This window comes from Chelonia mydas, chromosome 11 (assembly GCF_015237465.2).
Source record: "Chelonia mydas isolate rCheMyd1 chromosome 11, rCheMyd1.pri.v2, whole genome shotgun sequence".
NCBI classification, from domain to species: domain Eukaryota; kingdom Metazoa; phylum Chordata; order Testudines; family Cheloniidae; genus Chelonia; species Chelonia mydas.
In genome coordinates, this window is record NC_051251.2 from 75,897,787 (window position 1) to 75,913,328 (window position 15,542).

The 15,542-nt window shown below is 42.9% G+C and overlaps 1 protein-coding gene across 3 annotated transcripts in view; it reads right to left on the reverse strand.

Moving 5' to 3' along the window:
- Positions 1–4,063: 4,063 nt before the first annotated feature.
- Positions 4,064–15,542, reverse strand: part of DIP2A (disco interacting protein 2 homolog A) — a 237,154-nt gene continuing 225,675 nt past the window's right edge. For all 3 annotated transcript variants that reach the window (XM_037912377.2, XM_037912374.2, XM_037912376.2), the window contains one exon: positions 4,064–6,112. In XM_037912377.2, the coding sequence (XP_037768305.1) occupies positions 5,860–6,112 (253 nt within the window). In that variant the 3' untranslated portion in view covers positions 4,064–5,859. The remainder of the gene's footprint in view (positions 6,113–15,542) is intronic.

A 15,542-nucleotide genomic window follows, 5' to 3' on the forward strand; every position in this document is an offset into this window, starting at 1 on the left:
CATGGTGGAGCTGGCTCCTTGACAGGAGGGAAAAGATAAGAAGGCCCTTGAAAATCTTTGTAGTGGTTGCGTGGGTGAACAGTGAAAACCTCTCACTGGGAGGAGCGAAAAGCTGTGAGGGCAGCTAGGTGAACTTTAATGGAGCTCAGCGGTAAGCCTGTTTTTAAATTCAGAAAGTAATTGAGAATGTGTTAGTTGAGATTCAAGAGCGGTATCGATTGGTTACTACACCAAATCTAGAAGTGTTACTATGAAGCAGTACTGTTTGTACTTCTGGGGAGCAATCTTGTTCTATACCAGAGAGCCATCTAGTACCCATGCCTTGGGGTGAAGCACTAAGAGATTGGGGTGGGTGATGAATTCTAATTCCTGGGCGAGGAGCTTTGCTGTCACAGACATGAACCAGCTCCAGGAGCTACACCTGTCTTGGCCATGATGATGATATGCGGATGGCTACTAATTTACCTGTTTCAGTTCGTTCAGGAACTTGCCCAATAAAGGTGTTAGGGGATAAGTGCATAGCAATATGCAAGGCCAAGGAATGACTAGGGCATCTCACATTGAATTCCAACCGTGCCGTCTCCTCAAGCAGAATCGTCTGCACTTTGCATTGGATGGTGTTGCAGAGCTATGTGTGGATGACCCCACATTCAGCTCTCACTTGTGGTTGATGGTGAAATGCCTGCTGAGGGAGTTCGCTACTGAGTTCTGCAGTCCTGGTAGGTGCTGAGATGCAGTGTAATACACACCCATTCCATAGCTTTACTGATTTGGTGGGATCATGCTACTCTGTTGTCCAGCATTATTCTGACTGCATGGCCCCTGATGTGGTGTAGGAAGTGCTGGAAAGCATAACAAACCATTCTGGGTTCTAACATGTTGATATGAAGTATCACCTCCTGAGGGGTCTATTTGGCTTGAGCTGTGAGGTTTTGGAAGGCTGCACCCCAGCCTATCAGGGAGGCATCTGTAGTGATAGTCCCTGTGAGAGGAGGCTGCAAGAACAAAACTCCTATGCATACCTTTGTGGATCCTTCCACCAGTTTAGAGAATCGAGGACACTCCAAGATATGGACAACCACTTGGATAGACTGTGCTTGAGTGTATCGATGGTTCTCAGCCAGACTTGAAGATGCTGTCTTGCTACATGTGTCACAAACTTACCAGCTGCCATATGGCCCAGAAGTTGCAGGCAGGCCCTTGCTGTGGTTTGCAGCCTCTGTTGTATTATTGAGATGAGGCTGGACATAGTGGCAAATCTGTCCTGGGGCAACTGTGCTCTGGCAGTGGAGGAGCCCAGAGTGGCCCTGATGAAATCTATTAATTGAATGGGTGTGAGTACACTTTTCTGCACTGAGGCAGAGGCCCAGTGAGTGGAACAGAGAGAAGGCCATGCTAGTTGCTGCCTGTATATTGAGGAATGAGGGACCTTTCAGGAACCATTCATCCAGGGAGGGAAAGGTGATTATTCCCATTTGGCAAAGATGAGGTGGTGGGGTTCAAACAGGTTATGAGATGCCAGGTCACTATGCGTATTTGACTTTTCTGGGGTACTAAAGTTTCTTCTAACAAACAGTCTCAGGCAGTCTTCCACTTCCCCAGTGGCTGGCAGGGGAACCAGGGTCCACCCTCTAAGCTGGGTTCCAGCTCAGGGACCCTCTAGTTAGCAGCTGTCTGTTCCCTCACTGCCTTTCCCTAATCCCCTTCCTTACCTTCTGGCGCTCCACTCCCCCACAATCTCTGGATTTGCCAGCTGCCCAACTCCTTTCCCCCAGGGAGTAACTAGAAGCTACTTGCCTCTGTAGCCCCAAACACACCTCTCTTCTCCCAGGAGTGACTGCCGCTTATGTCCCAGCAGCCATCTTTGCATTATAAATTCAGCCGAGCTGGTTCCTCTTCAGCTGGGCTCCCTCATTCAGTCAGGGGGTTACTTAAGCCACCTGATTCCTCTCAGCTGTGGCCTGTCTTGTTAATTTGCCCCCTTCTTAGCCTACATTAAACCCTTCCGGCAATGTGGGGTGAACACCCCATCACAGGGTCTTTATTTCAAGTTCTGTTCATCACGCCACTTTATATAAGCAATAACCCATTGTAACAGGAAGAGAGCCTGAGACATAAGCCCTTGTATGAAATCCTGCTCACAGAATCTGGCAAGAACAGGGCTGATATTGCAGAAATACATATTCCTAAGAAGTGCTAGTCACAGAGTACTCACGCAAACACATCCCAATATCAAGTGGTACCAGAACATCGCGATATCAAGGATGGTACAAAAACATTCCCCAAAGATAACAGGAACATACTGACCCCTCCTAAAAGAGAAGGTCAGCATGACAATATGTAATAGAGATGTTTTGATTGAACCAACATGTACAAGATGATAACTAGCCACATCAGGGGGCAGTAACTATGCTAAAGGGGCAGCACTAACTTGTTTGTATTGGGGAATAAAGATGTCTCTCAGAGGGAGTATCTTCATCTGGCCAAGGGAGGAATGGAAAGTCCCGCCGTTCAGTGGTCCATTGTTATGGGCATGCATGTATTACTGGTCTGGTAGAGTCTGCAGGAGACTGGTACCATGCTTTGCCAACAATAAACCTGGCTGGGTGCCTTCATCCCTTAATGGATCTTGTGGTCATTGAATGGTTCACTTGAGGTCTGCCATGCCAGCTCTCTGCGCAGGGTTGGGGTGGCACACAGAAGGAACACACACACAGAGACAAATATCTATCAACATCTAACCACACTGTATACTTCCCTGGGTGTGCGGGATGGAGGTGACCCAATAAATTCTGGTTCTTGCCACAGAGTTGAGCGTATCCAATCTCCATCTTCACATTGACATCAGGCCACAGGAGTCTATGCTATCTCCATTGCTAAATAAAGAGGGAATTTTTTTCAAGACTATTTCCCATACACTGGATCCGTCTACAGTCCTTTTATATGAAGACAGACTTGGTTTGGAATGCGAAAGACATTTTTCTGTCACCATGAACAGCCAAAAATTCTCAAATCCAAGAGGTTTGAGGATCTGTCATACAGACTCAGTATGAACAGATCTTTAATATTTTTCCTTAGCCATACTGCTCAAAATTGTCATCTATTGGAATTCTCTCTCATTTCCCTTTTCCTCCTTGGTGACTTAGGAAATTAATGAATCTCTGATGTCTGTCATAGTTCAGAGTTCTGTAGTAAAAAGTTTGGGACGGGACTATGGAACCTTTAATAATATATATATATTGCTACAGTCATATGTAGTATGCAGCTGTATGCCTCTAGTGTGTGATCTCACCACAACTCATCCACTACACAAGGTTGGGCCGGGACACTGCTTGCATGGAAGACCTGTAAGGAAAGCACCAAAAGAAGTGGTGGTACTGATTAAGTAGGTGACACACTTCCCTTGAAACAAAATACTTCAGACCCCACAAGACGACGAATTCTTTCCCACAAGACTCACCACAGGTTTCAGTGCATTTTGGTCTTAAAAGATTCTGGCCTCTACCCATCCTCCTCCCATTTCCCAGCTTACGCACCATAGGGAGAGGCTTTGTAGCTCATCCAGTGTTCCTAGCGTCCCTCCAAATCCAGTTTACCTCTCAGAATGGAAACCTTTCTTCCTTCCTACTGACAGCAGCAGCCAGACTTCTCGCTCAAGCTCTGGCCTAACGAGTTGGGAGAGTGTCTCAGGAACATGCTCCTTTGCCTGCTCAAGAGCAGGGAGTGCCAACGTGGGACCCGACTGGCAGTGACTGGTTTTCTTCCTCCTCCTGCAGCACTCAAGTAGACGGGGAGAGCTACTCTGATGGCTGCTGCCCACTGCAGTGATTGTGTCTTGAACATGGTGGTGGTGGACACACAATTAAAATCTAAGCAAGTCCTGTTTTAAGTAGTTTTAAAGAAATTCACAACGGAAGTTTTAAAAACCTCACTACTGAGAGAAGTATTTAGCAAACCCTAAATGTGAACACAAAATTGCTTTATAGTGACTTTATATAGACAATAGAAAACTTTTTTTTTTGGGTGTTAAGATATGACAACTTTTAACATCTGGCAAATCAAATTTCCAGTAGTCATTTTCAAATGTTTAATGTGCTTTTTTAAATCTTACTTTACAAGGCAACTTATCTCACTGTCACCAATATATCAATACAAAAATCTTACAATGTTTTATTTGCTAAAAAACTACAACATTAAAATTGGGGTTAAGTAGTTCTTTCCTCTTGCCTGCTGTTTTACTACAAGGATGTCCATTAGTCCATTGCTAAGACTGCTGCATTTAATTCAAACAATAAGTTACACAATTCTGTACATAATTACAACAGAGTCAAATTAAAGTTCCAAGGTATGTATCTGTATAGTATACCACAGTCAAACACCATGAAGGAAAAGAGAACTACTGTATGTGACAGCCTTTTTTGGGAAGATTTTCTAGTTTGCTAACCAAGGAGAGTCATTTAGTGTCCTTATGTTGGGGAACTGACATCCAGATTTCTTAGGCACTGATCCAGGCATCTTGCCTTTTGGAAAAACCTGTCTGTTTCACCAAACTCATGCATTATTTAAAAAAAATCACATAGCCATTATTAGCTATACAAAAATAATTATTTGCTAAAGTCATGCCTCTCTTCAGACATTGGAAGCAGCTGAATGATTTTACATTCTCTTTCAGAATTAGGTTCACGATAATATTAGATCTGGCAGAAATGTCAAGAGTTTTATTTATTGGACTCAACCACAACTGGATATTTTAGTCTGAACAAAAAAAGTTTGTCTATGCACAACTAAAAGATGAAATTTTACACCATGGCAGATCCAGCTATCTTTATCAGATGTGTTCCATGGTGAGAAATCATTATCTCATAACTTTTAGTTCAGTTCAGTATTTTAGTTCAGATACTTGGTGAATAATGTATCGGAAGATCATGCTTTCAGGCATTTACACTAATGATTCTGATTCTTTTGGCATTAGAATGAAAATAATTGTTCAAAAGTTGGCATTATGCAGGGCAATAATTAATAGCTTAGCACTACGAAAACAAGCACATTTACTGTTTAACTAATATGAAATTATGAAAACAAGAAAGCAAGCAAGCCTCCTGTATATCAAGTAATTTAAAACCAGATACTAATTTATCTTTCTACAATAGAGTGTATAATGCTACAGAATCCAGTATGGCACTATGAGTAACCTTGTTAAAGAAGCAGTATTCAGTTTTGCTTGGTACTAGAAGGCTGAACAATAGTATAGTTTTAAACGCACAATCCAGGATTGGAGTGAGTTGGTGTGCTCTGAATGTGCTGAGTCATTGGTTAAAAATAAAAAATGGCTCTGCATTTTTAACCTCAAATATGTACAAAAACCATGCAATACAGTAGAGGACAAGATGGAGATAAGAAAAATTGTGAAAGTTATGTGCCAATGTAGTTACCAGACATCAAACCAGAATGGGGAGGAAAACCTGGAGGATGACTAGCCACAACTTTCCTCACTGTTCCCAAGAGTTGTCTTCAGCTGGTGTTTTCTCCCCACTCGTTTTTATGTTGCATTATGCAGTGCATTAAGATACTGACATTCATAAGTATTGTAAAAAAAAAAAATAAAAAAAAAATAAAAAAAAATTGTTCCTTGACAGTTTAACAAATTTCCTTCAAGAATTCCAGTAATTCTCTGTCCTAATAGAGGAGTTGTAATGGATTTATGAAAGCCAGTGCGGTGTGAGAGAAGTTCCATGAAGACTGGCACCTCGTTTTTCACTAAGGTCTTCAAAAGCTTAAAAAAACTCAGCAAACTGATTTAGATCCTGTTCAGAATGCCTCTAGATTTTGGTGCTTCAGCGTCAGTGTGGTTTTGTATTTTCACATGTTGTAAGCGACATAAATAGGATCCAGTTGGTCAGCTAAAAATCCATCTCTCAAGTGCATTCGCTGCTTTTCACCACGAGAATTGATGGGAATAACTCCCGGGTCCACAATGACTACAACACCAACTATGAGATAATGTTCTTCCAGAACCACATTTGTTACCAGTGCCACCAAATCCAATGCTTCCTGCTCTGAGCCTTCTAATTCCACAACCACCACCAGCAAGTTGGTCCATGTAAACACAGCACTGTTGGTATAAAACAAGCATTAATTGTGTGTGTGTGGGGAAATAAACTAGTATGAATAAGCACCAAAGAAAAAAGTTCTCCTAGACAGAGGCTAACTGGGAAAAAAACCAACAACCAACCCTGCAAAAATACTTGAGATAAACAATACAATCAATGTAAACAAACTCTGTTGATATAAAACTAAGTACATAAGAGACAGATGTGGAAGTTCTAGTTAAAACGTAATCAAGAGGTGGCAGAGTCAGATTTTGTTCATTATTGTCCAAACAACAACATATTAAATATCAAAGTATATCTTTTTTCTCCTATAAACATTAACATGTATCTAAGATAACACATGACCATGAATTTAAAGACTGCACTGTAATGTGTAAGTACATGGGGACAGAGTTAAGCTTGATTGTTCAGCTTTAACTTTCTTGTTTCTTGATTTCAAAGCATTTACAGTCATTTATTTATTTTGCATTTAATATATACAGGTTGTCCAAGGAACAAAAAGGAAACTCTCTTTTATAACGACTAGCAACACTAACATCCGATGAAGTGAGCTGTAGCTCACGAAAGCTTATACTCAAATAAATTTGTTAGTCTCTAAGGTGCCACAAGTCCTCCTTTTCTTTTTGCGAATACAGACTAACAGAGCTGCTACTCTGAAACACTAACAGGGTAACTGGCCCCTTAAATGAAACCAGGCCCAGCCTCCTGTTGCAGCCTAGGTGTGCCCTCACCTGGTGTAATGAGTGGGGTGGAGATGCCCCCTGCACATGGGAGATGGCCCAAAGGCAAAGAAGGGAGGGTGGGGGGGTCAGAGTCCTGAGAGGGAGAATCCAGAATCAGAGAGAGAAGAGCTGAAGGTGTCTAGAACAGTAGAGAGAGAGCTCAGAGGCAGAGCACAGCTCGGCGAGCACTTCAGCAGGAGGTGCTGTCCCTGAAGGCGGGAGCGAAGAGAGTTCCCCAGTGAGTAGTGGAGCCAGAGCAGGCTGGTGAAAGCTGAAGGCAGGGGGTCACCTATAAACTTCCCCAGGCCAGACAACCACAGCTAGAGAGGGCTGAAGGCTGAGAGCAGCAGCAGGAGATGCCTGCTGGCTCCCTGAGTCAGATGGCCACAGAAGGCTGGGGAGTGATGGAGTGGTGACCCCACTGACGTCTTTAGGCAAGAGCTGGAGCCCTGCCTGGCAAGAGCTGGAGCCCTGCCTGGCAAGAGCTGGAGCCCTGCCTGGCAAGAGCTGGAGCCCTGCCTGGCAAGAAACAGGACAGAGACGCACCCCAGCTGGAGGAACTGGGGTGTGGTGAGAGAGATCAGAGCAGTACTTGGTGATGGACTGTTGGGATGAATGTATTGTTTGGACTGTGCTAGAGGGATTCTGGTTTATGGTAGTGGGACTTTTGCAATAAATTAACCCCATGGAAGGTCAATTTATATACTCCAGAAGCTGTACTAAGTTTTCCTGAGGAATCAAGAAGGGAAACTGAGACAAGGGACTGCTTGCAGGGCTGCCCTGAGGCCACCGGGGGTGCCTGGGAGATAGCCACCAATCCACAAACACCATCAGTCAACTCTACACTTTTGGAGTGAAAGGGATCTATCAGCAATTGGCAAATACACCTATTAGCATTGTACGCTCAGCATGTACAATGTGAAATGCGCCATGCAAGAAATCTCTAAGGTATTCTATGTACCTCTGATCCAGCCCTCCAGCTCCATATTTTCTTCCTTCAAACTGAGTTTTTAAAGAACGTATTGTGTGGTATGTATCTAATGACTTAGATTGTGTCTAAATGGCTTAAATCCACTATAAGGCTATGTCTACACTATGTGCTTGGGGTGTGATTCCCAACTTGTGTAGACATACCTGCGCTTGCTCTCACTGAGCTAGCAAGTTGAAAATAATTGTGTAGCTGCGGAAACCTGAGCTACCCACTCTGAGGTCCCCAGGGGTTCAGACGGGCTACCTGTGCCAGCCCTCTCACTGCTGCCCCATGTGCTGACCCACCTGCTACCCCACCTCACTGCTACTTTTAGCAAGCTAGCTCAGCAGCAGCTAGCATGCATGTAAGCTGGGAATCACACCCCTAGCTCCAAGGGTAGACATAGCCTAAGGGCGTAAAGAATGATTTATGTTGCTTATGGCTGGGCTTTTCAAAGGAGCCTTAAGGGAATAAAGCCCACAAATCTCACCAAATTCAATGGGCGTTGGGTGCCAAAGTCTCTTAGGTTCCTTTGAAAATCCCAGCCTTTAGCCTAAAGTTCTAAAACTGCCAAACATATTTCACACCACACAACTGGGGGAAACAAGAAGAGAGCTGGTGGCTCCAGAGTTGGAACATACAGATTGAGAGGCTGCAGTTGGGCAAAGCTTGACTGCTTCCTTTTTAACCAGTTTTGAGAGGTATTCACAATCGAAGCTGCTGATCCATGCACACCGAATCAATCTACGCATGCCCTTCGGATTTAACATGGGAAGTCCATTGCACACGTTCATAATGCCAGCTACAAATGCCCTAGCTCACTCAAGCGGTTCTTTCCAAATCATGAGGAGGACTCTCTCAATGATGGCTTTGGTTTTCCAAGCTCCAGCCATTTTTGCTGGAGTCATGCTCAAGAAAGCAGGTAGAATATTTTAGTGGCAGAACTGTAGTTCCTACCTTCACCTCCATTTTCCTGCAAATCAAATATATGAAGGCATTTTCCTCAAACTTTCAATCACAAATATCACCTTTGAACAGAAATCAAACATGGGAAATATCAGTTTCCAAAGACAACTATTTGGGAAAGCTAAGAGAACGGGGGGTTTTCATGATAGGGTTCTTGCAGCTAATTATAGAGTTCCCCACCATCCTGACCTCTGTGACGTGTGCCATTTTATTTTATGGCATACTATGGAGTAAAAGTACATTAAAAGAGGTTGAATTAAAAAAATGTGTAAAATCAAATAATTTTGCATGCTTAATACATTGGTAAAAGTACAGAAGTATCTGATAAGCCCACAAAGTATACACCAAAACTAAAGGCTACACAAATTTACTGATAATTTTCAAATCAAGTAGTGATACAAGCAATTCTCAAAGTTTCTACTTGGATGCAACTTTAAAAAAAGTTCTTTTCTTAACTGATCATTTAACTAAGCATGTGAAATTTATGCTCGTTATGCAGAAGGCGCAAAACATATAGCGTAGCTCAAAGATAAATGTAGCACAAATTGCTTAGACTGCCTTTCCACTAGCTACAATATATGTTAGTTATGGAGGACCAGCCCACAGAGAAGGCCAGTTAAAGTTTGCTATTCCACTAACTAGAAAAACAGGCGACGTTAACTGAGGGTTGGATGTTGGGGTCATGGAGAATTACTGTAGGGTTAGAGGAACAACAAGAGGGAAACCAGTGAGGGAACCTGCTCTACATTTTAGATGTTTATACACAAATGCAAGGAGAACGGGGAATAAATAGGAAGAACTGAAAGTATTAGTACATAAACTAAATTATGACTTAACTGATATCACAAAGACTTGGTTGGAGAAGTCTCAAGATACAAAATATATCGGAAGTACAGAATAGGTTATACTGGTTGGGGAGTGGCACTATATGTGAAAAAAAATAGAGTCAAATGAAGTAAAAATGTTAAATGAACCAAACTGAACCACAGAATCGCTATGGCTAGTAATTCCATGCTTGAATAATAAGAATATAGCAGTAGAGGTATACTACTGACCATCTGACAGGATGGTGACAGGGACTGTGAAATGCTCAGGGAGGTTAGAGAGGCGATAAAAATAAAACTCAATAATGGGGGATTTCAACTATCCCCCAATTGACTGGGTACATGTCATCTCAGGATGGGATGCAGAGATAAAGTTTCTTGACACCTTAAACGACTGCTTCTTGGAGCAGCTAGTCCTGGAACCCACAAGGGGAGAGGCAATTCTTGATTTAGTCCTAAGTGGAGCACAGGATCTGGTCCAAGTGGTGAATATAGCTGACCCGCTTGGTAATAGTGACCATAACATAATGAAATTTAACATCCCTATGCGGGGGAAAACACCAAAGCAGCCTAACATGGTAGCATTTAATTTCAGAAAGGGGAACTACACAAAAATGGGGAAGTTAGTTAAACAAAGTAAAAGGTACAGCACCAAGCTGTAGGGCAGGGGTCCCCACACGTTGCCCGTGGGTGCAATGGCGCCCGCTGGGGCAGTTGTGTGTGCCCGCAGGACACCGCACCGCCGAAATGCTGCCGCTGAGCGTGGCTACCTGAGAACCGCCCGCCGAAATGCCGCCGAGAAGCGTTGCCATTTCTCAGCAGCGAGGCTTCTTTCCGTTGCCACTTCTCAGCGGCATTTCAGCGATGGGGTGCTTGGCACACGCCATAGTCTGTTGGGAATAGGAATGTGCTATTCCCACAGAAAGGTTGGGGACCACTGCTGTAGGGAAATCCCTGCAAACTGTAGGGAAACTTTTCAAAGACACAACAATAGAGGTTCAATTTAAATGTATGCCCCAAATTAAAACATAGTAAGAGGACCAAAAAAGTGCCACCAGGGCTAAACAACAAAGTAAAAGAAGCAGTGAGAGGCAAAAAGGCATCCTTTAAACAGCAGAGTTAAATCTTAGTGAGGAAAATAGAAAGGAGCATAAACTCTGGCAAATGAAGTGTAAAAATAACTAGGAAGGCCAAAAAAGAATTTGAAGAACAACTAGCCAAAGACTCAAAAAGTAATAAAAAAAATTGCTAAGTACATCAGAAGCAGGAAGCCTGCTAAACAACCAGTGGGGCCACTGGACAACCAAGATGCTAAAGGAGCACTCAAGGATGATAAGGCCATTGTGGAGAAACTAAATGAATTCTTTGCATCGGTCTTCATGGCTGAGGATACGAGGGAGATTCCCAAACCTGAGCCATTCTTTTTAGGTGACAAATCTGAGGAACTGCCCAGACTGAGGTGTCATTAGAGGAAGTTTTGGACCAAACTGATAAACTAAACAGTAATAAGTCACCAGGACCAGATGGGATTCACCCAAGAGTTCTGAAGGAACTCAAATGTGAAATTGCAGGACTACTAACTGTGGTATGTAACCTCTCATTTAAATCTGCTTCTGTACCAAATGACTGGAGGATAGCTAATGTGACACCAATTTTTAAAAAAGGCTCCAGAGGCGATCCCGCCAAATACAGGAGCCTAACTTCAGTACCAGGCAAACTGGCTGAAACTATAGTAAAGAACAGAATTATCAGACACCTAGATGAGAATGATTTGTTGGGGAAGAGTCAACATGATTTCCTGTAAAGGGAACTCGTGCCTCACCAATCTACTAGAATTCATTGAGGCGGGTCAGCAAGCATGTGGACAAGGGTGATCCAGGGGATATAGTGTACTTAGATTTTCAGAAAGCCTTTGACAAGGTCCCTCACCAAAGGCTCTTAAGTAATGTAAGCTGTCATGGGATAAGAGGGAAGATCCTCTCCTGGATCAGTAACTGGTTAAAAGATAAGAAACAGAGGGTAGGAATAAATGGTCAGTTTTCTGAATGAAGAGAGGCAAACAGTGGGGTCCCCAGGGGTCTGTACTGGGACCAGTGGTGTTCAACATATTCATAAATGATCTGGAAAAAGGGGTAAACAGTGAGGTGGCAAAATTTGCAGATGATACAAAACTGCTCAAGATAGTTAAGTCCCAAGCAGACTGCAAAGAACTACAAAGGGATCTCACAAAACTGGTTGACTGGGCAACAAAATGGCAGATGAAATTCAATGTTGATAAAGGCAAAGTGATGCACATTGGAAAACATAATCCTAACTATACATATAAAATGATGGAGTCTAAATTAGCTGTTACCACTCAAGAAAGATCTTGGAGTCATTGTGGATAGTTCTCTGAAAACAGCAGCAGCAGTCAAAAAAGCTAACCATGCTGGAATCAAAAGGAAAGAGATAGTAAGATAGGAAATATCATATTGCCTGTATATAAATCCATGGCAAACCCACATCTTGAATACTGCGTGCAGTTCTGCTCACCCCCATCTCAAAAAGATATATTGGAATTGGAAAAGGTACAGAAAAGGTCAACAAAAATGATCAGGGGTATGGAACAGCTTCAGTATGAGGAGAGATTAATAAGACAGGGACTTTTCAGCTTGAAAAAGAGACGAAGGGGGGAATATGACTGAGGTCTATAAAATCATGACTGGTGTGGAGAAAGTAAATAAGGAAGTGTTATTTACTCCTTCTCATAACACAGGAACTAGGGGTCACCAAATGAAATTAATAGGCAGCAGGTTTCAAACAAACAAAAGGAAGTATTTCTTCACACAATGCACAGTTAACCTGTGGAACTCTTTGCCAGAGAATGTTGTGAAGGCCAAGACTATAATAGGGTTCAAAAATGAACTGGATAAGTTCATGGAGGATAGGTCCATCAATGGTTATTAGCCCCAAGATAGACAGGAATGCAAAACCATGCTCTGAAGTGTCCCTAGGGAATGGATCACTTGATGATTGCCTGTTCTGTTCATTCCCTCTGAACCAGCTGGCATTGGCCACTGTTGGAAGACAGGATACTGGGCTAATGGACCATTGGTCTGACCGAGTATGGCTGTTCTTATGACTAAAATATTGGTATAGAGGGGAATAGGTTATTCAGGAGGGACAGGCACGGTAAAATGGGTGGAGATACCTATTATACATCAAGAATATATACATTTGTTCTGAGGACCAGAAAGATGTGAGAGTCAGACCAGTTGAAAGTCCCTGGTGAAGATAAAAGGGGAGAAAAAGAGGCGATGTCATGGCAGGGATCTATTAAAGACCACAAATCAGGAGCTGGATGAGGCCTTTCTAGATCAAACAACAGAAATATCCAAAACATAAGACGTGGTAGTAATGGGGGAATTTGCTACCCAGACATCTGTTGGAAAAGTAATGTGGCAAAACACAAAATGTCCAGTAAGTTCTTGGAAGGTATTGGGGACAACTTCTTGCTCCAGAAAGTGGAGGAAAAAACCAGGACGACAGCCATTTTAGGCAAGATTCTGATAAACAGGGAGCAATTGGTAGCGAATCTGAACGTGGAAAGCAACATGGGTGAAAGTGACCATGAAAGGACAGAGTTCGTGATTCTAAGGAAGAAGTGAGAGCAGCAGAATAAGGACAAGGGGCTTGAAAAAAGCAGGCGTTAACAAACGAGAGAACTGGGAGGTGAGGTCCCATGGGAAGAAAATCTAGGTTAAAAAAGGAGTTCAGGAGAGCTGGCAGTTTCACAAGGAGACCATATTAAAAAGGTACAACTGTAAACTATCCCGATGCGAAGGAAAAACAGGAAGAATAGTAACAGCCAATATGGGTATGTCGACACAGCAATCTAGATTCCCACGGCTGGCCCATGCCAGTCAACTTGGGCTTGTAGAGTTTGGGTTGCAGGGCGGTTTTATTGCTGTGTAGACGTCTGGGCTCAGACTGGAGCCAGGTTCTAGGACCCTGTGAGGTGGGAGGGGCCCAGAACTCGGGTCTCCAGCCCAAGCCTGGAAGTCTACACAACAATGATACAGCCCCGCAACCAGAGTTGGCTGGCATGAGCCAGCCGTGGGTTTTTCTTTGCTGCGTAGACGTATCCTATGGCTCCACCAGGAGCTCTTTAGTGACCTGAAAGTCAAAATGGAATCCTACAAAAAGTGGCAACTTGGACAAATTGCTAAGGACAAGTACAAAAGAATAGCATAAACGCGTAGGGACAAAATCGAAAAGGGTAAGGCATGAAATGAGTTACACCCAGCAAGGGACAGAAAAGGCAATAAGACGACGTTCTTTAAATACATTAGGAGCAAAGAAAAGATAAAGGAAAGTATAGATCCTCTACTTAGCAGGGAAGGAGAGCTAATAACTGATGATATTAAGAAAGCCGAGGTGTTTAATGCCTATTTTGCTTCAGTTTTCATTGAAAATGTTAATGGTGACCAGATACTTAACACAATTAATATTAACAAGGGGAAAGGAACACAAGCCAAAATAGGGAAAGAACAGATTAAAGAATTGTCATAAATATAAAGGGAAGGGTAACCACCTTTCTGTATACAGTGCTATAAAATCCCTCCTGGCCAGAGGCAACATCCTCTTACCTGTGAAGGTTTCAGAGTAACAGCCGTGTTAGTCTGTATTCGCAAAAAGAAAAGGAGTACTTGTGGCACCTTAGAGACTAACCAATTTATTTGAGCATGAGCTTTCGTGAGCTACAGCTCACTTCATCGGATGCATACTGTGGAAATTGCAGAATATCATTATTATATACACAGACACCATGAAACAATACCTCCTCCCACCCCTGCTGGAGAGTGGGGTGGGAGGAGGTATTGTTTCATGGTGTCTGTGTATATAATAATGATATTCTGCAATTTCCACAGTATGCATCCGATGAAGTGAGCTGTAGCTCACGAAAGCTCATGCTCAAATAAATTGGTTAGTCTCTAAGGTGCCACAAGTACTCCTTTTCTTTTTACCTGTGAAGGGTTAAGAAGCTCAGCTAACCTGGCTGGCACCTGACCCAAAGGACCAATAAGGGGACAAGATACTTTCAAATCTTGGGGGAAGGAAGGCTCTTGTTTTGTGCTCTTTGTTCACGTTTGTTCGTTCTCTCTTGGGACTGAGAGAGTCCAGACAGAAATCCATCTTCTCCAACCCATCCTAATCCAAGTCTCCAATATTGCAACCAGTAGAGGTAAGCCAGGCAAGGCGGATTAGTTTCTCTTTTGTTTTATGTGAATTTTCTCTGTGTTAAGAGGGAGGTTTATTCCTGTTTTCTGTAACTTTAAGGTTTTGCCCAGAGGGAGATCCTCTGTGTTTTGAATCTGAATACCCTGTAAAGTATTTTTCATCGTGATTTTACAGAGGTGATTTTTACCTTTCTTTTTTTTAAATAAAATCTTTCTTTTAAGAACCTGGCTGATTTTTCCATTGTTCCAAGATCCAGGGGTTTGGGTCTTTGATGATTTTGTAACCAATTGGTTAGGATATTATTCTCAAGCCTCCCCAGGAAAGGGGGTGTGTAGGGCTTGGGGCGATATTTTGGGGGAAGACGTCTCCAAGTGGTCTCTTTCCCTGTTCTTTGTTTAAAACGCTTGGTGGTGGCAGCATACTGGTCAAGGACAAGGCAAAGTTTGTACCTTGGTGAAGTTTTTAACCTAAGCTGGTAAGAATAAGCTTATGGAGTCTCTCATGCAGGTCCCCACATCTGTACCCTAGAGTTCATAGTGGGGAAGGAACCCTGACAAGAATATTAGATAAGTGAGATGTATTCAAGGCTGAAGCAATCTCAGAACCATTAATAATTATCTTTGAGACCTCCTAGAGGTCCTAGAACACTGGAGAAGGGCTAACACTGTACTTGTCTTTAAAAGGGGGAACAGAGAGAACAGAGAGAACCCAAGGAATTACAGATCAGTCA